This window comes from Eptesicus fuscus, chromosome 16 (assembly GCF_027574615.1).
Source record: "Eptesicus fuscus isolate TK198812 chromosome 16, DD_ASM_mEF_20220401, whole genome shotgun sequence".
Taxonomy (NCBI): Eukaryota; Metazoa; Chordata; class Mammalia; order Chiroptera; family Vespertilionidae; genus Eptesicus; species Eptesicus fuscus.
In genome coordinates, this window is record NC_072488.1 from 38,506,070 (window position 1) to 38,526,807 (window position 20,738).

The 20,738-nt window shown below is 49.8% G+C and overlaps 1 protein-coding gene across 1 annotated transcript; it reads left to right on the plus strand.

The window, feature by feature from the left end:
• Window positions 1–18,292: 18,292 nt before the first annotated feature.
• LOC129151924 (serine/threonine-protein kinase MARK2-like) lies at window positions 18,293–19,617 on the plus strand. Its single transcript, XM_054728534.1, has 3 exons — window positions 18,293–18,801; window positions 18,955–19,549; window positions 19,594–19,617. Exons 1-3 carry the CDS (start codon window positions 18,398–18,400, stop codon window positions 19,615–19,617), a joined length of 1,023 nt encoding a protein of 340 aa, XP_054584509.1. The 5' UTR covers window positions 18,293–18,397.
• Window positions 19,618–20,738: the final 1,121 nt, after the last annotated feature.

Below are 20,738 nucleotides of genomic sequence, written 5' to 3' on the forward strand. Positions count from 1 at the left end.
CCTCCCCCATCCTGGAGGGCGGGACTGAAAGTTCTGCCTTCCAATCACAAGGCTTATCGCCCTGGCAACCAGCTCCTATCCTTAGGTGACCTAGGGGCTTTCCAGAAGTGGCTTCATTAACATAACAAAAGACACCTTTTCCAGTCTCTTCATTTAGGAAATTCCAAGGGTTTTAGGAGCTCTGTGCCAGAACCAGTGAAAACCATGTATACTTTTCACTCAAATCACAATATCTCACGAGCTTTTGTTTTTCGGTGACTTGTGGGTCAGGTTGTGCCAATTTAAGTCCTCAGCAGTAGTGTCGGAGGTTGCCTGCTTTCCAGAACCTTAAACTAGGTATTATCGAAAGGAACCACAACAGTACCTTTGCCACTTTCACTTTTGGTTTTGTGTCTTCTCACCAGACAGGTCTCTTCTTCTTATTGGCCATTTTAAGTCTCAACAACATCTCACTGGAACGCCGAGCAGTTGTCTTCACCCCACGTTTCAGGACCATTTAAGTCCTTAACTACTGGTGCTTGGCAAAGCCAGCCATCGGCATCGACTTCAGCCACTTCTGGAGGTTGACCTCTGTGTGTACACCCCTGTCCTCCTGCCTCCCTCAGGCGCCCGAGTGAAGTGGTGGGTCTGGCGGGGTCACGTGACTTGGCAGGTACTAGATCCCACACTACAGAAAAGCAAAAGCTTTATCTTTATCGTGAGGATGGGTGGCCTCTCCTCCTCCCGTCCTTGGCCAACATTCTTTAAAGCGTAGCATAAGCTTTCTGTCTCCACTCCCAATCCCACGAGATTCCGCTGCAATTGAGAAGTCGGTCAGGAATTTCTAACTGCCTGATCCAGGACCTCCTGTTGGTGGCAGCGAGGGCTGCACCAGGTGTGAGACCCATAGGGCCCGATGGGACCTGGGTTCAGCAACCTGGGTACTAGAGTTCTAGCAAAGAAAGAATTCAGAGCCAAGACTCAAACTATTGAAAAAAAAAGTTTATTTAGGAAGTCACAGAGGTAGAAGAAATGAGCTCCGGAGACAAGTTACAGAGGCAAAAGAAGGGGCCCTTGGAGCTTAGGAGTGAGAAGGGTGAAGGTAATGCACCTGGGGGAAGAAGGGGGGAAGGTGAAAGGCGTGGGCCTGCTCGGGTCCTTTGTCCTAACGCCGAGGTCGGCAAACTGCGGCTCGAGAGCCACATGCGGCTCTTTGGCCCCTTGAGTGTGGCTCTTCCACAAAATACCACGGCCTGGGCGAGTCTATTTTGAAGAAGTGGTGTCAGAAGAAGTTTAAAAAATTTGGCTCTCAAAAGAAATTTCAGCCCTGACCGGTTTGGCTCAGTGGATAGAGCGTCGGCCTTCGGACTCAAGGGTCCCAGGTTCGATTCCGGTCAAGGGCATGTACCTTGGTTTCGGGCACATCCCCAGTAGGGGGTGTGCAAGAGGCAGCTGATCGATGTTTCTCTCTCATCGATGTTTCTCTCTCATCGATGTTTCTAACTCTCTATCCCTCTCTCTTCCTCTCTGTAAAAAAATCAATAAAATGTATTAAAAAAAAAAGAAATTTCAATCGTTGTACGGTTGATATTTGGCTCTGTGGACTAAGGAGTTTGCCGACCACTGTCCTAAGGGCTTTCAAGTGTGGGGATTTTAGGGGAGGTCCTAGGGGAGGCTCTCAATAGAATATTCATCAGCTTTCCAGGTGTGACCTCTCAGGATCATGATCTCCACTGACCGGCCAGCACCCCGGCAGGCTGTCATTAGTCAGTGCAGCTGGCCCTGAGGTCAGCCTTGGTGTTGCTTGTCTGGTTTTGCTGCTTTTCTGGTCCTGGAGCTGAAACACAACTGAGGTCTAGATGTGTTTGATGCAGATCAGAACCTCACTGTCCTGGGGGCTTAATGCTTAGGGCTATTTTCCAGGCGCCTTGTTCCTTCCCCCTCTAAAGGGGTCTAACCTGCAGGACTAGCGACATGCCAGGGGAGGAAAGGTCAGGGGAGAATGCGAACCGCATGACCAGGGACAGGAAAGGTCAGGAGGCCTAACCCGCACGGCCAGTGATATGACAGGGATGAAAGGTTAGGCTCCCCTGGGGGCGAGGTGCTTGTTTTCCCCGCTGCTAGGACCTGGGGCTTTCCGCCCTGGTGACCTTCTGTATTGGCCCATGCTCCTTGCTCTGCTCCTGTCTGTCTAACTGCCTACCACACTTCTCTCTTTGGCTTGTTTTAAAAAAATATATTTTTATTGATTTCAGAGAGGAAGGGAGAGGGAGAGAGATAGAAACATCAATGATGAGAATGAATCATGGATCGGCTGCCTCCTGCACACCCCCTCCTGGGGATGTAGCCCGTAAACCCAGGCATGCGCCCTTGACCGGCATTGAACCCAGGGCCCTTCAGCCCGCAGGCCAACGCTCTAGCCACTGAACCAAACCAGCTAGGGGTCCTCTCTTTGGCTTTTGATATTTGACTCTCCTTCTTGGAAGGTGTCTTGTCCACAGCATTTAGTTGTTCATATTCAGTTTCCTTTGCTAGCTCTTCTTCCTTAAATTCCCTTTAAATGCATGCATCAGTATTCCTCAAGGTATATCCGGTTACATTTCACGTCTCTTTTTGCTCCTGCTGTATGCTCGCACCTCTCTAAAGCTTTGCTCTGCAGACCATCCGCCTCGGCTCCTTTGGCCGCCTCCAAACCAGCCTGTGCAGCACGCACCCCGTCGCCTCTCTGTCTACCCACCGGAACCAGTCCTTCCTCCCAGGCTTCCTCTCTGAACAGAATCACCCTCTACCAATTGCTCAACTCGGAAACCTCAGAGGCATGTCTTTTTCTGCTTTCTGCCTCGCCTGTCAACATCCAGCATGTCGTCAGACGCCGCTGGTTTCTGTGCATCCGCGAGGGCCATCGGAACCGAAACGCAGCCCTCCTCAGCCCTGGCTTGAATGAATGAGGCTGTTTTCTCTCCCATTTCCTGCTTCCCGCGTCTCCAGGCAGAGTCTACCTTTCTGCCGCTGCTACGGCGATCTCCTAACAATGCAACGCGACTGAGTCCTCTGTCTGTGAAAAGAATCTCTCAGTGATTTCTCGTCGATGACAAAGGCCTTCCTAATCTGGCCACCGCCTCCCTCTCCTGGCTCCCATCCTGCACATCGTCCTGCCGGGCAGCCGGCCCTCATTCCCAGCAGGTCTCCGCTCACCACGTGCCCTCAGCCCACGATGCCCTGACCCAGCCCCTCTGAGCCCCCAGGACCCTGCCTCTCCTTTCCCAGCATTACTCACTTCCCGCTCTCTGGGGCTGGGCACCTTGGTCCTATCGCTGGTAAAGCAAGTTGTCACCTTGTTACTCCGGTGAGTCACATGCCTGCTCTGCCCCTGCCCGCCGAGGAGTTGGTTGTGGACAGGACCCTGCCTTACTCACCTGTCTCTCCAGGGCTTAGCACCGTGCCAGGCACAGAGGAGTCACTCCATGAATGGGTGGTCCTCCAGTGACATCACCAGGCTTGCTCACCAACTGATATTTTATTATTATTTTTTTACCAACTGATTTCAAAAAAACAGATGTTAGGCTCCTAGTGTTTTTAGTTTTATGGGTGTACAGTCAAGATGATATTGTATTAGCGATCAGTTTCCAGTTTCCATATTGACCTAAGTTTCTGTTGCCGTTCACCGCCCCCCCCCCCCCCCCCCCCCCCCCCCCCCGTGTCAGGGCGTTTTCTGTAGTTTCACTACACATTCAGAAAGAGTGCGCCTCCTGAAAGTGACACGCTCCTTTTCCTCTCCACACAGGAAGCCAGAGGCCGCTGAAAATGCAGGCCATCCCAGTTAGCAAACAGAGTGAGCCAATATTTTTAGCAACTCTTGCACCACGGCCTTCGGGATGTCCGTCCCTTCAGACCCATTTAGAGAAAGGCGTTTGCTCTCGGGCTGGGCCTGGAGTAGGCAGATGGGCCCCGAGGGCGTGAGCAGTCAATCCTGGCCGCTGGTGGGCTTGCTGGGAAGGGGACGTGGCCTTTCTGAACCGTAGGGTCCAGATCGGTAAATGTGAACCAGGCCCCTGGATTACAGGGTTGTTGTGAAGGTTGGAGGACGACACGCCTCGGAGCACGGCTGGGGCCGCTCAACAACGTGCAGCTGCTGAGAGGTGCTGCCCATTGCGGGACCCAGAGGGGAGGGAGCCGGGAAGTTCCCGCGTTGCAGGCTCAGCCTTGGCCAGGCTAGATAGTACTGCTGCCCCGGCCCCCACCCCACGAGATGGCTAACTTGCAGGTACCCGGAGTTGGGCAGGTGTGAGGGGCTTAGTCACGTGCAGGGAATGCCCTCTTGCCTTGAAATTCAGTGACCAGGGAAGAGGTTTTGAGCGGTTCGGGGATGGTGTTCAGGAGCTCTTTGAACCCCTGAGACTGGATAGTGAATGTTGGGTAAGAGCACATTTTTCTGAGGAAAGAGGCCTTGGTTTTTATCAGGTTCTCCGAGGGGTCTGGGGCCTTAAAACTGTGAAGAACCACGGGCCTGGAGTCCTGCAGACGGCGGGCATTTGAAGGTGCCCTGTTTCAATCTCCAGGGCAGGGGTGCTGGGAGCAGAAGCCAGTCCTAACGCAGATGCTGTGGACCTCGAGGCGGAGAAACCAGAGAGCCTTAATGCCGATGCCCTCGTCACAGGCCCGGTCCTACCAGGGGCTCCCAGTCCCCACACGCAGGCAGGCCCGCACTGCCTGTGGGAGGCTGTGGCAGGCTCCGAAGGATGCTGCTGGGGGGTGTGCGCCTGCCTGCATCCAGGGTGGCAGATGTTTGCACCAGCTGCTGGGGTGGGAGGTGCAGCCTGGAATCCAGGAACTTTCTAAGAGAGAGATCTCCAGTGATCCTTATGTAAATGGAAGGCAAGCCTCGGCCTTATTCAGCTGGGGCTCTCACCAGCACCCATTAAACCAAGCGGGTAGCTCGGGCGGCTCACTAGCTCTGACAGCAGGTGGGAGGGGGGCAAGGTGACCTACCTGTCCAGGAGGAACAGCCCCGGGCCTGAGGTCAGGCTCGTCAGTGGAGGTGCTGCCAGGGCGGCTTTCCTCCAGTCTCCCGTGGGGACATCCAGGACAGACACCCCGCCCCGCGTTCTCCTTGGAGACTGAAGGGGAGTGTCTGTCAACTGCACTTGGGTGCGTTCAGTCTGTCCGACTCTCATTTCGTTTTGTTGTTGTTGTTAATCCTCACCCAAGGGTATTTTTTCCATTGATTTTTAGGGAGAGCGGAAGAGAGAGGGAAAGGCAGAGAGAAACATCGGTGTGAGAGAAACACATCGATGGGTTGCCTCCTGCACGAGCCCTGACCAGCCCAGGGCCGGGGAGGAGCCTGCAGCCAAGGTATGTGTCCTTGACTGGAATGGAAACTGGGACCCTTTGGTCCGCAGGCCGACGCTCTATCCACCGAGCCGAACTGGCTAGGGCCCGTTTCGCTTTAACACGCTGGGGTTAGCGGGATGGGGGCTGGCCGGGGTTACTCCTGGGCTGAACAAGGCTCCCGATGGAAATGGGTTTATTCAGAAGCAGGTTAGATAGCCGCTCCCCTGGACAGGCTCTCGCTGCTCCCCGTTCTTAGGGCACCTCTGCCCCGAATGACTCGGCCTTCCCGGCCAGCGCACGGCAGTCCCTCGTGTTCCTGCTGAAGGAGAAAAAGAGGATGCTGTGCGCTTGCAGCTCGGGCTTGTCTTCGCGCACATCACGTTCAGGTTTTTACAATGAGTGTTTGATTTGCCGCGGACGGGTATTTATCTCCAAGTCCACCAAATGCTTCTCGAGGCAGCCTGCACACAGACTGTGATCGCCAAACCCACTTATTCTGACTCAGTGTCTGTTTGGCAAAATGTCTAGAGAGACAAAAAGTGGGGAGAAGTGAGCTGGGCCCAGATGCTTCCCTGTGACTAACAGAATGTCCACCCCAAGTTGGGAGCGGAGCAGCCTGCCGGCGTGTCACAGGTGGGTGGGTTTCTCACAACTCTTATTTAAAGCTGTGCCCTATTGTACTGAATTGTAATTTGTGAATAAGCATTGCATTAGAGTCGCTGGGCTGAGCTGACTCACTGCCGGTAACTGGGACAGGGTCTGAGGATGCCTTCATGTCACACGGGACTCAGGCAAGAGGAGAAAGGCAGGCAACGCTTGCTGGGAACCTGCCCATGGCTTTCCTGATGTCATTTCTGCAGACAACGGGGGCCACTGGTTTCTCTCTCCACTCCTCCCCTCCATCCCTGTAGAAGAAGAATAGGGTTGAAGCACTCACTGGCTTATCCAATGGATCTCAGTGGCAATGCTTGACAATCAGAGTTTTGGGCTTTGCGATGGATCGCACAGCCTGCATGCGATCTCCAGGAGAGCCCTTGCAGCAAGAGGTGTGGCAGGGGACACCCGGGAATGTGGTTTCGGGACCAGATCTGGGTGTAGCCTACAATCCTCAGCATCTTCAGTCGTAGCGTTGGGGCCCGGGGAGGAGTAGGTGAGCTTTCCAGGTGACGTGGGCCATTCCGCTGAGCTCTGGGTTTTTGCCAGGTGGGAGCCACCTGGGGTTCAAGCTCTTGTCAGGTGTTGTTGTGAGGACCACGGCCATCTCTTCCCATGAACAAGTTGACTTGAACCCACTGATGATAGTCTATTGATCAACATTTTGAAAAACAGAGAATAAGGTTCTGAGGCGACAGATTTCATGAAGCGTCATTTCCATAGAAACAGGGTAGAGAAACCCCAGAACACTGGGCCCCCGAAAAAGGATGGGGGTAGTGTGATGACATAAAGGCTATACCCCAGTGGTTCCCCCAGTGATTCCCATTGGGGGCGCCATGGCTCCTGGGAACATTGGGCAATGGCTGGGGACACGTTTGTTTGTCACTGAGAGAGGAGGTCCCATTGGATTCTCCTGTGTGGAGTCAGAGATGCTGCTGAAGATCCTACAACACACAGGACAGCCTCAGCGAAGAATTACCTGGTCCAAAATGTCAGCGGGGCCTCTCTTGAGAGACCACGTGTGCATGCGCACGTTCTCTTCCTCCAGCAGGCTGCCTCTTGCATTTCATGTGTCATCATCACCAAACCTCATCTGTGTGCCAGACACAGTGATTGGCTGAGTGGGAGGCTAACAGATGAGTAAGCCCAATTAGGCAGAAAGACACGATCACTTAGCCTCTCCTCTCCTCGACAGAAAGCTCTCCTGGAGAGGGCTGCGTCCCTTGGACTCTGACAGAATTAGTGATGGTGCCTATAGTGGCCTTTGTTCTAAAAAAAAAAAAAATTTTTTTTAAATGCCTCTATCCCTTTGGGAGTGGGGGCGGGCGAGGCACACTCCCCCTGCGGGCTCTGTGCTGTGATTTGGTTCTGGTGCTATGAGTCGCCCTAAGGTGCTGTTCCGGAGGCTTCCTGCTTTCTCATCCATGCAGCTTCCCACTCCGAAGGGCAGGCTTGTTTTAGTAACTGAGATGGACTCAGATGAGACCGAGGGTCTGGAATTCATTCCCTTGCTCAACAGTGATTATTCATGCTTGACTACAGATTTCTGCTGAAAAGCCCCCACATCCGGCCTCAGGAAGCCCTGCTGTCGGGGCGGGGCTGGGGGGTGGGGGGAGTTCTTATGTGAAGGTGTCTTGGCAAAGGAACTTTGGAGAAGGAGAAAAATCATCTGGGTCGCTCACAATTCCATCATTCCAACCTCCCTTGAGCCACAAGAGCTCTATGGGTACAAAGGTTTGTTCCACAAAAGGGATTTAGGCTCCAGGGAGATGGAGAAGTCAGAAGATGGGAACTGAACTTGGACCTGCCTCAGCCCCATCCCATCCCATCTGGGCGCATGTCCCCACTTCCACTCCATTGGAACAAGAATGCTAGGGCCATGCCTTTGCCAGATGACCGCACAGCATCCTGCCTCTTTACCATCACACATTTAAAGTCCTCACAGTCTGTGGGTAAGAGCCCAGGGTGGAAGGTGCTGCAGAGTTGCTGTCAAATATGTACTATTTCACACAAGCATGTTCTACTATTTGTTAAATGCACGTGATGCTGCCATGTCCGAACAATGGGGAGTGACTGAGGTGCTGAATTCAGAGTGAATTGTCATTCCCCTGCTACTCCTGCCTCAAACCACAGCCAGTTTTGAGTCTGACTCCTTGCTTGCTTCCAATCCCTTCCCATTTCCACCTCTCCAATCAGGAGCCAGGCCTTGTCAGTTCTTCCTTCATAATCTCATGTATGTTTCCTCTCTTCCCCCTGTGTCTTCCAAGTCTGCCCCCTGCCACTCCATCACTCAAAGCTGCCCACCGGGCCAGTCTCTGCGGTGCTTTTCCAGATCACCTCGTACACCGCCTCGTGCTCCATACATTTCCTTGGATTAAAAATATTTAGGACTTCCAGTCTTCTTAATCTGGTATGCAAAATGCCTCACAGCGTGGCATTAACAACCATCTCTTGAGCACTAATTTCCATGCACTAATATTTTAAAAATAACTTTAAAAATAAGTTGTAAGTTTCCTATTAAAATACCAATCCTATATAATAAAAGAGTAATATTCAAATCGACCAAACGGTGGAATGACTGGAACGCCTGCGTCCCCTTGCCCCAGCCGGCCTGCCTCCAAATAGCCCCCATCAGGGTGGCTGGCTGGACCCCACCAGTGCATGAATTTGTGCACTGGGCCTCTAGTTAATTCATAATTGCCAAGTAGAATTAATTATTATTTTATCATACCCTTCAGAATAAAACTGTTTCAATAAACATATACCAAAAAACAACAACAACAAAAAACATATACCTACATGCAATGGTATCATGGACTGCAATGAGTAGAAAGCTTTTTTCCCCCCATTTTCCTCAGATTTCATATTTTTAAAGGACAGGTGTCCCTCTCTTATTCACTTTAAGTAAGTTGCCAAAAAATCCTAGTGCTCTATAGAAATTCAGTAACTGCCTGCTAGTTTAGTGGCACCAGGCCTGTAATAATATTTCGCTCTCACTCTGCTTGGATGAGGAGGTTTGTGGGGCAGGGAGAAGTACATCCAAACAGGACCTGCGGCTCCCCCTTGTGGAGAGCGGTGAGAACACATGCGGGAAGAAGTTGCTCGATGTGTTGGGGAATACTATTTTAATGAACAGCCCCAGGAAACAAGGTCTGTGAAATATGTATGGTTTTAAACTGAATATTGTTATTTTGTTTTGTTTTAATATCGGCTAATATTGAAGTTTAGCTGATGGGTTGTTTGCCTACAGTTTTCCACCAGAGCAGTTTACAAGGAACTAATTGGTTTGGGTATCACACCCCCCCGCCTCCCCGTCCTGTTACCCCCACCCCCTGTGTTTTCCATCTCATGGTGAAAAGAGGAGCTGGGTCATCCAAAGAGACCCTGGCAAAGGTGTCTGCTCAGGAAGGGCTGGGGTGGGGTTGGGGGTTCTGGTTCAGCTCTTTCTACTGATGGTTAACCAGCCGTCTGGTCTGTGTCCTGTCAGCCTGGCTCCAGGCCACTCTCTAGTCCACACACTGGCCTTTCATGCCTTCCTTACTTCCAACTAGACACGGGGGTGTGGAGGACAGGGACCAGGGTTAGGGGTTACTCCCCCAGAAAGGGGTGTGAACAGAATGGGCAGTGATGACCATGTCCAATGCAGCTTGCCGTGTGTGAAATGCATCAAGCTTTTGGCAGGGTCAGCCTCTGGGCTCGCACCACGTGGCCCTTAATTTCCACGGCAGGGAGACAGTGAACGTATCTGACTGGGAGAAACTGGAGAAGTCCCTGCTAGGGCGCGCCTCGCTGCTTGGCTAAACCTCGCCTGTCTTCCTAGTCTTACCTTCGGGGTCATTTACTCCAGGTGGCCCTCCTTGGAATCCCCCAAGGCAGGTGAGATGATTCTCCCAAAGCCCAGCACCCACGGACACCCTGATTATTGCGCTGATCACTCTGCAAGTTTACTCGGCTGTCACCACTATTAGGCTCCCTGTCTTGGCAGCAACTAATGTGTTTTACTTCCCTTGTATCCCTGGGGCCTAGGATCCTGCCTGGTGCTCTGTGAGGGGTGTCAGGGAAGGCTTCCCATCTATAATAATAAAAGCGTAATATGCTAATTAGACCGGACAGCTGAACGACCTTCCGGCCGGACGTCATTCTGGATGTCCTTCCGGACGAAGCAGCTGCTGTGGAGGCTGAGGCAGATGCGGTTGGGGGTGATCAGGCAGGCAGGCAGAGTGGTTAGGGGTGATGAGGCAAGCAGGTGAGTGGTTAGGGGCAATGAGGCAGGCAGGTGAGTAGTTAGGGGCGATGAGGCAGGCAGGCAGGCAGGCGAGTGGTTAGGAGCCAGTGGTCCTGGATTGCAAGAGGGATGTCCGACTGCCGGTTTAGGCCCGATCCATCCCCTCAGGGGTCCCAGATTGCAAGAGGGTGCAGGCTGGGCTGCGGGACCCCCCCCCCATGCACAAATTTTGTGCACCAGGCCTCTAGTATAATATAACTTCTGAGCTGTGTTTTCAAGAATGAGTAGGGATTGTCCAGGGAGATAGAACATTTATTTACTTATTTATTTGCTATTTTTAATGAAAATATTACATGTAAGTGGTAAAAAAACGAAAATCCTACAGCAAATGTATACAATGAAGAGTGAAATTCTGAGTTCCTTTCATTTCATACCACTGGTTCTTGTCTCTAAAAGTAACAATTATGATCAATTTCTTATGTATCTTCCAGAAAACAAATATTCATACCTATGGAATTATCTTTTTTTAAAGGACGAGAGAGACTTGGCTGAGTTTAGATACTGATGGGAAAGACCATGTAGAGAAAAAGGTGAGACAGATGGAATACTGATGAGAGAGAACTGGTAGCCTGGACCACCCCAGGGGCGGGGATGGGATCCCAAGGCAGGGAAAGAAGTCTTGGCTGAACTGGCAGGATTGCAGGTCTTTTGCTGAGAGTAGATGGAGGGGCAGAGAACAGGGCTGGGGGAAGAGATGAAGCAAGAGAGGTCAAAGGGCACGAGGCCATGGTTAGTGGTAACAGAGGTGACACAGGTGTGGGTAGCTGAAGTACAGGTGAACGTCCTGGGGGTTGAGGCACTTGAAGCTTGAGGTTTTAAATTTTGATTGTGTACATGGGTAACTTTTATCTATACACAAAATAAAATTATAAATCCACTTTTCTCAAGTGTTCACCATGTTTGTATTGGTATGGAAACGTACTCAGGATATTTTATGTGAAAAACAAACAAACAGGTCACAAAACAATATGGTTCCTTTTTTTAGAGGATGCACACATATCTAGGGAGAAAAAGTCTTGAACCATATTTAAATGTTTTTATTGATTTCAGAGAGAGGAAGGGAGAGAGAAACATCAATCGGCTACCTCCCTAATAGGGATCGAGTGAGCCTGAAACCCTGAGGGGGAATCAAACCAGCGATTTCTCCAACCTCTCTGTGCACGGATGGCACCCAACCAACTGAGCCAACGGGCCAGGCTTGATGGATATGTTCTAAGCGTTACTTTGGTAGTGGAGTATTTAAAAATTTTTTTTTTCTTTAAAATTTTTAATCTTCACCTGGAGATATTTTTTCCATTGATTTTCAGAGAGTGGAAGGGAGGGGGGAGGGGAGAGAGAGAGTGAGAGAGAGAGACACACACATTGATTGGTTGTCTCCTGCAGGAGCCCGACTGGGCTGGAATCAACCTGCGACCCAGGCACTTGCCCTTCACGGGGAATCAAACCTGAGACCCTTCGGTGCTTGGGCCGCGGCTCCAACCACTGGGAAACACCGGCCAGGGCGGTAGTGGAGTTTTTGATAACTTTGAGCAATTTTTTGTATTGTACTCTCCAATCTGTTTTCAATGAACGTGTGTGGCTTGTGTCGTAAAAAAATAAGAATGAAACTGTAATTTCCTACCACACACACGAACAACATTACTCTGGTCTCTTTCTCTCAGGATGTTGCTTCCCCCCCTCCCCCCTTTTTATTTTTTTTTAGCTCTGGTGTCCCAGTTCAGGAAATAGGGTTAAATAACCGAATGAATATTTTAATATTAAGTGTGTGTAAACTACTTAGAAAACTCTGCATTAAAACCGAGTAACAGGCATGGCCTTTGAAAGGAGATGAAAACAACAACTCTCCTTTGCTATCACCTGAGAGAGCCGTAGAGCTGTGGATGGCTGGGAAACAGTTCTTTTGCAAGTAACCAACCAACTGGGTTGGTTTTGATTTCTTGGTGTTGTTGTGCCCCCTCAAAATGGCTACGTTGAAGCCCTAGCCCCCAGGACTCAGAAATGTGACTGTATTTGGAGATGGGGCCTTTAAAGAGATAAGTAAGATAAAGAGGTCTTAGAATGAGCCCTAATCCAACATGACTGTGTCCTTATAAGAAGAGATTAGAACACAGACAACACAGACAAAGGGACAGCCACGTGAGGGCACAGTGGCCTTCCGTCCACAAGGCAAGGAGAGAGGCTTCAGAAGAAGTCAGCTGACACCTTGATCTTGGACTTGCAGCTTCCAGAGTTGAGGAAATAAATGTCTGTTGTTTCAGCCACGCAGCCTGTAGTAGTTTTTGCTGTGGCAGCCCTGGCAAACTAATACGCTTCGGTTTTGTGCGACTTGTTTCATTCACCCCAAGGAGAAACTGAGGACTAACTATTGTTGGGCTTGTCTGTGGGTCCAAAATCTGACAAAAGAAAGCCTGTTTATCTAGGTGGCAATGTAGTCAAGGACAGAGGCTGGTTTCTCTTCAAACCTTTGGGGACAGCGACATCTAGTGGTCATTTGTTTTATATACCCTTCTCATTGGTTCTCAATCCTCAGGCACATTATATTCACCTGAGATTTAAAAAGTCCTGTACTCTGCACTCTGTTCTATGCGTCCAACAGAGCAGAATCTCAGAGGGAAGGCCGAGGAGGGTGGGTGGAGGGGGGATAACAGCCAAAGACCTTGTATGCATATATGCATAACCCATGGACACAGACAATAGCGTGATAGAAGGCCTAGGGTAGAGGGCAGGGGCAGGCTGGAGAGGATCAATGCGGGGAGGAGGAAGGGGCCATATGTAATACTTCAACAATAAAGACTTACAAAATTAAAAAAAAAAATCCTTATGCCCACGTTGCACCCAGACGCGTTCTGGCAGAACATCAGGGAATGGGATCTAGGTATTACTACTTTTTAAATCTTTCTACATTAATCCAAAATGGAGCCAAGGTTGGGCAAGAAGGAAGACATGGGATTATTATGGTTTAAAACATGTTCCCAAATTCAATACTCCCTTCAAGAGATGATGCTTAGTTTCCCTTTGCTGGAGTGTGGCCTGGACCTAGTGACTTGCTTCTAATGGATAGAGAATTTGGTGGCAGTAAAAGAGTGGGACCTCCAAGACGAGGCCATGAAAGGGGTGGCTCCTCCTCCTCTCTGGGATCGCTTGCTCGCTCTGGGGAAGCCACCACCATGTTGTGAGGATGTTCAAGCAGCCCTGTGGTTGGGCTGCCTGTGAAGTGCAGGATGCCCAGTTGGCATTTCAGAGAAACAAAGAATACTTTTTTTTTTTTACTTTGAAAATATCCCAAATATTATTCAATAAAGTAGACCCCAAATGCTAAGCTGGCCTCCTTATTTTGGAGTTGAGGCTGTGTTTGGGATTTACAGTGACTTAGGGTTGTCTCTGGCCTATGGTGGCATTTTCACATAAGGTTTAAAGGGATGGTGGGAGACCACGAATGATGCTGTTTTGATCACTATAATCCAGGCATCTTGTTATTTAATAGACTGGTTGAATTAAGGACCGATTTGAGCCGCGGCCCAACTGGATCATCTGAGCCCTTTCTTAAAATGCTCCATACGTGGTCTGGGTCTTAATTAAGTCCTTTTTGTTAATTTCAAATAACAGCACCCTCCTTAAATCAGCTTAAACAGAAGAAATGTACTATAAGTGTACATGGGTGGCTATAATAGTAGGCATTCAATATTTTTAAAATAAATGAATGAGTTGATTCAGGGGTAGATGTATAATATTAACTCAAGCCAGTCTGTGCAGAGTTTCTCCTGATTACAGAAACTGGGATAGGAGAGGAGACAGAATTTAAGTTAGCCCAGTTAGAGTGATGTCAGACCTTTGTTCAGTGGTTGGGGAAAAAGAAACTTGGTTTTTCTGGTCAGTGTATGTGGTTGTGAGGTTCCGAGCTGCTGTAGCCACTTTGATAACTTGAATAAAGCCAGACTTGGGATGGTACTGACAAAGGGAGAGGCAAGTGATGAAAGAAATGCAGAGAGTCAGAGCCCTGATCAAACCACTCCTGAAGCCCTCACTACTTCTAAATTTTAAGGTACACTTTTGCTTTTTAACTGGGGGCGATTTTGCTCTTGAAATGACATTTGGCAATATCTGGGGGCATTTTTGCTCATCACAACTGGGTGGGTGCTACTAACATCTAGTGGGCAGAGGCCAAGGATGCTGCTGAACACCCTACAACAACAACAACAACAACAAATCATATATATATATTGCTGATGTTAAGAAACTCTGACTAGAGGTTTTATTAGATTCAAATATTTTTTTGGCAAGAATGGTGTGTAGGTGATGCTTCCTATGACATCACACCAGGTGTGTTCTCTAGGTTCTCTGAACTTTTATACCTGCTACTAGAGGCCCAGTGCGTGATTAAATCATGCACGTGTAGGGTCCCCTAGGCCTAACCTGCCATCCAGGTCATATCCACTGCCCCGCAAAGCCTAGCACACTCCGCGGACACTGCTAGCAGCCTGCTCCCCACTTTTGATGGCAGGGGGTCCGCTGGTGCTGGAGCGGACACACAGCTCCCCACTTTCGATCGCGGGGGAGCTGGCTGTCTATCTGCGCCGGAGGCTTTCGAAAGGCCTGGTGCTGGAGCAGACAGCCAGCCAGCCCCCCTGCTTTCGCTCCTCGCTTTTGATGGTCCGCAGCAGGACATGGGCTCGCTGCCCCTGAGGCCCCTTCTGTGCCGCAGCACAGCCATGGTGCAGATGCTGAGCTCGTGCCACCGCTGACGACGTGAACTCAGCGTCCCGCCGGCCCAATCGGCCACCCCGGCCACCCCGAGTCCTGCCCCCTGCGCCTCCCGCTGGCCCAATCGTGGGCATAGCGGAGTGATGGTAATTTACATATTACCCTTTTATTAGGTAGGATTGCTCCCACTCCAATGCCCACCTCCCTCTCATTGCCTGGTTAGTCCCCCAGCCCCAGGTCCAGAGAACTGCTGCCCCTTTCGATCCTTCCACACCCAGGACTCCTCTCACAGTGGCATTGGGCGGGGGCCGGGGGGGGGGGGGCTTGTTGGTGTGTTTGTTCCCTACCAGGCGAGAAGCATCATGAAGGCGAGGACTCCGTTTGCCTTCCCTCACACATCCAGTTCCCTGGACGTGGTAGTTCTTGGTACCTACCTGATGCATCAGCATCAATGAACAAATGAATGGCGCAACTCAGGTATGTGAGCTGCCCAGAGGCAGTGTCTCTCTCCCGGGGCAGGAGCTTAACCAACCCCGGTGTATTTTCACAAGTCCATTCCCTTTGCACCCATTCACCAGTAAAATGGTGCAGCAAAACCTCCCATTCTATGTACAGTGGGGTCTTATTCATACTTAAAAATAAGGTAATCCTGCCACATGCTACAGCATACATGGGCCTGGAGGACATCACGTTAAATGAAATGTCAATCGCAAAAAGACAAATACTGTATGCTTCCACGAATAGGAATTGTCTAACTCAGGGGTCCTCAAACTTTTTAAACAGGGGGCCAGTTCACTGTCCCTCAGAGAGAAGGAGGGGAGTCGGAGAGTGCGGCGCACATTCCACACATGGGCACTGTGGGCCGGGACGAGTCGGCTGCTAAGCAGGACAGGCAGCGGCGGCAAAAACACCCAGCGGGACGTAGTTTGAGGACCCCTGTTTAGATAATAACAATGAAGAAACATTAAAAAGACAAACTGAGCAGGTGATTAGGTAAAATGGGAGATACAACTATAGGGATACAATGTTTTATTGCACTTCACTTTTTTTTTAACTTCTCAGGTGTTGCGTGTTTTATAAATTAAAGGCAAGACCATCCACCAGCAAACAGATTACAACTTGCTCTAGTGCAATACTAGCTTTACTGCAGTGGTCTGGAACTGAACTCACAATTTCTCCAAAATATGCCTATATAATGAAATAAAATTTATTCCAACAATTTTTCCTAAAATATTTTAATTCAGTGGTTTTTAATATAATCACATGTTGTACATCCATCATTACCATCTCATTTCAGAACAATTTATCAACCCCAAAGGAAATTTTGTACAAATTAGTAATCACTCTTCATTTTGTGGAATGTCATTTCACTTTCTTTTTTTTAAGGGGGATTTTATTTTGGCAAATGTTTGTTTTATTTTTTAATCCTCACCTGAGGACATACTTAGAGAGAGAACAAGAGAAAGGGAGAGAGAGAGAGAGAGAGAGAGAGAGAGAGAGAGAGAGAGAGAGAGAGACATTGATCAGTTGCCTTCCATACATGTACCAACCAGGAATCAAACCCTCAATCCAGATATGTGCCCTGACTTGCAACCTTTTGATGCACAGGACAATGCTCAACAAACTGAGGTGTCCTTTAAGCTCAAAAGTTTTTAATTTTGATGAAGTCCAAATTATCTATATTTTACTCTTATTGTTTGTGCTTTTGGTGTCATATTTAAGAAATCATTGCTTGTAATCTGACTGTAACTTGTAAACATCTGTCTAGAATTGATGAAATGTCCCCCATTTGGGTCCCAATCAGCTCAGCAGCAAAGACTATCATGTTTAGGAGCTGAGTATCACAGCAGGAAGGTAAAAATGAACAAACGAAAGTGTTTTAGAGGGAGAAGCTCACAGGCTAATCCCTCTAAAGATTCACTTTACACAAAGCTGAGACTTTAGGAAGTGTTAAAGGAAAATGATTACTAGAATAACATACATGTGATTAAAACACTCGATGTACTGAAAGTAGGAATTTTTCTTAGAAGATTAGTTTGAAATAGAATATGCCAGAGGCTCCCCCAAAGTGTCCTCAAGGCTGCCTGCTCCCTCTCTGCCTCCATAAAGGGTGGAATTTGCCCCAACATTACCCCACCCTTTGTACCTCTGTAGACATTCTTTCATCCAGAGAAGTCTTTTGTGTAATCTGGGAATGGATATTCAACATGTAAACATACCTTGCAGCCTTACTGCAGGTCCAAATTTATTTCGTCCTTAGCAAGTACCAGTGGAAGGACGAATCATCTTCTTGAATCTTTACAGCGAGGCTCCTGCCAGCTGGCTTTTCCTCAGTCTGACTGAGCAACCACAGACCTGGAAACCCAGACTTGAGCACTCCTTGGTCCTATCTTATCTGCCCCAAAAGCTGAGTGAGGACAGAACATGACTGTTTTTTAGAATCACTTTGATTAATAGTTGGTCATATTTTGTTACCACAAACTCTTCTGTTAATCCAGTGAACAAACATTTATTAAACACTTATTTTGTTGCCACTCACTGTGCTAGACTCCGGGAACACTACAGTCCTGCCCCTTCCTTCATGGGAAAGACAGACAGTAAACAAGAATCAGCCCCACTGTGGTCGGTGCTATGAAGATGACAAACGTGATGGCCTGAGTGAGGTAGGTAGGGATGGATGGATCAGGGATATCTGATCTTAGAACTAAGCAGGTGATATTTGAACTGAGAACTGGAGCATGAGAATAAGTCAGACTTTTCTCTGTGTGTGTGTGTGTGTGTGCGCGTGCACGCACATCTTATAGATTTTTATTTCTAATAAAATAAATACCAATATAATATCCCAAATAAACAAAAGTGTGTGTCTTTTTGTGTTTTCCAGAGTATAATGGTCATGAGACCAAAAAGTGAGAAAACCACTATGGTTTATCCCCAGCTAGGATTGGTCCATTTCTTGTTCTGACCTCATAAGGTGCCATTGTGATGGAATCACAAACCACTCCCCAGCCGGGATTGGTCCATTTCTTGCTCTGACCTCATAAGGTGCCATTGTGATGGAATTGCAAACCACTCCTATAAAAAGGCCCTGACTGGGCCTAGGATTTTGTCCGTTATAGCCCAGGAAGCTGATTGTGGTGACCTGTGGACTTGGACTCCTTAGATAGGTTTTGCCGTTTTTTTTCATTTTTGTTTGTTTTCTTATTTTTTTTTTCATTTTTCTTTTATTTAATTTTTCTTTTTTTTCATTTTCATTTTATTTTATTTTTTTCTTTTGTTATTTTCTTTTACTTATTTTATTTTATTTTTTTTTATTTGTTTTTTTTCTTTTGTTATTTTCTTTTATTTAATTTAATTTTGTTTTTATTTTGTTTTATTTTTTGAGTTATTTTTCTTTTTGTTTTTCTTTTTTATTTTAGTTATTTATTTTGGTTTGTTATTTTGGTTACAATGAGTGATGACTTTGCAGCCCCCTCTGACACCCATAGTCTCTGTATTGGAGACTATGTACTCCAATCCAGGATTGGCCAGGGAGCCTGTGCCAAGGTGTATTTGGCCTGGCACGTGCTGTCTGGGACGGAGGTGGTGGTGAAAGCCATCAGTCTGAAGGGCTTCTCTCGATTTGCTCGAGAGATCTATTGTCTTAAAAGCTTACAACATCCAAACATAACAGCGTTGTTTGAGGTGGTTACCACCCCAGACACGCTCTTCTTGGTGATGGAGCACCTGAGGGAAGGGGACCTGCGGCAGCGGCTGGAGAACCACGGCCCGCTGAGCGAGCGCCAGGCCCGCGCCGCGTTCCGGCAGGTGGTGTCGGCGCTGCAGTACTGCCACCGGCGGGGCATCGTCCACAGGTTTGATCGGCTCAAAACCCTGTGCTGCTGTCAGACTGTACCTGCTGCAGAGCTCTAAGGCGGGGAGGGAAAGCGGGGGGACCCTTCTCTAGAAGCAGCCCCTGTGCACAGGGCGGTGCCCACGTGCTCACACATTCCTCCCAACGCCCACAGGGACCTGAAGCCGGACAACATCCTGCTGGACGAGGACGGCACGGTCAAGCTGGCCGACTTCGGCTTCGGGCGGAGGGTGAGCGACGACTCCAAACTGAGCACCTTCTGCGGCACCTTCTACTACATGGCCCCGGAGGTCCTGCGGCAGGAGCCGTACGATGGCCGGAAAGCGGATGTCTGGAGCCTGGGGGTGACCCTGTACAAGACCGTGACGGGGACGGTGCCGTTCCAGGGGGAGAGCTTGGCGAAAATTAAGGCGCAGGTCCTGGCCGGGCAGTTCGAGGCCCCGCACCGCATGTCCAGGCAGGGCGGCCAATTCATCAGGTGGCTCCTGACCGTCGACCCCAGCCAGAGGCCGACCCTGGAGGAGGTCATGCGGCACCCCTGGCTCAACAGGGGCCAGGAGGAGCTGAGGCCCTACAGCCAGCCGCCCGGGGGGGACCTGGACCCCCAGGTCCTAGAACTGATGCAGAGCCTCGGCTTCGAGCCAGACCAGGTAGAGCAGTCTGTAGGGGAGAGAAAATATGACAGGGACATGGGGACCTACCTGATCCTAAAGAAGATGGAGACCAAGATGCCAGGGAGAAAGGTCAAAGTAAGGCCCTACCGCTCCCCTGACAGCAGTGACATTTCCTCAAGCTACGAGGCGGCCCAGCCCTCTGATGGGGGGACTGAAGAGGGGTCTCAGCCCTCTGATGGGGGGACTGAAGAGGGGTCTCAGCCCTCTGATGGGGGGGCTGAAGAGGGGTCTCAGCCCTCTGATGGGGGGGCTGAAGAGGGGTCTCAGCCATCTGATGGGGGGGCTGAAGAGGGGTCTCAGCCATCTGATGGGGGGGCTGAGGAGGGGTCTCAGCCATCTGATGGGGGGGCTGAGGAGGGGTCTCAGCCATCTGATGGGGGGACTGAAGAGTCTTCCATCCTCCCACACTACCTGTGGTTCAACGTGCCCGGGCCCCCACCCAGCCTGGAATCCATGACCACCCCTCCCCCGCTGGAGTCTATCGAGTTCGGGACAGCTCCCCCCAGCCCAGACCTGCAGCTTGGCCCTGGGGGCTCCCCCTGGACCCACAGCCGCCGCCTCCCCAGCAGCAGCAGCAGCAGCATCAGGGGTGGAGCCCCAGAGGGAGCCGCCCCTGAAAGCTGCCGCCAAGCTGGGCAGCCTGAGGGCAGCACCCCCGCCTCTCCCTCTGCCCACAGCCAGGGCCGGCCGGGGTTGGCTAGAAGGGCCCTCCGAGCCTTCCTCAAATTCATGTGCTGTGGGGTACCCACCAGAAAGAGGCGTTCTAAAAGGAACAAAGTCAATCCAATGTAATTTTTAAAATTGAGAAACGTCAAGGCAAGGGCCACAGTCAGCTCGAAGGTGCGGAGCTCCAGGAAGGCCGGGCGCGTGGTGCTGGAGACGAGCCAGAGGCTGGACCCAAGCAGCCGGGGAGCGGGGCCAGGACACCCGCTGCGTGTGCAGGTGAGAGGACTGGGTCCAGCCGACGAGGGAGGGTGCGCACCGCGGAGGCGGCCTCTGCTCGGGACTCACATCAGGAGGGTTTGTGTTTTGTTTTGTTTTTAATTTTATGTCAAGTTTTATTAGTTACCAAAACAATGTGTACTGTTATAAAACTGTAAATGCTGTAGATATCTATAAAGCAGGAAGGGAAAAGCTGGGGTAATTCCATTCTCTAGAAGCAACCACTGTTAACAGTTTGGTGCCCACATGTTCAAACATTTCTTTCAATGCTCTGCAAACATCATTTTAAAAATGATTTTTATTATAACAGATTTATGTTATT

What these genes read in the sequence shown, in the direction of transcription:
- LOC129151924 (XM_054728534.1), top strand. Translation starts at nt 18,398, where the DNA reads ATGAGTGATGACTTTGCAGCCCCCTCTGACACCCATAGTCTCTGTATT. An exon ending in CGGCGGGGCATCGTCCACAG is followed by an intron (nt 18,802 to 18,954) that starts GTTTGATCGGCT and finishes CAACGCCCACAG; the next exon opens with GGACCTGAAGCCGGACAACA. An exon ending in TGCCAGGGAGAAAGGTCAAA is followed by an intron (nt 19,550 to 19,593) that starts GTAAGGCCCTAC and finishes CATTTCCTCAAG; the next exon opens with CTACGAGGCGGCCCAGCCCT.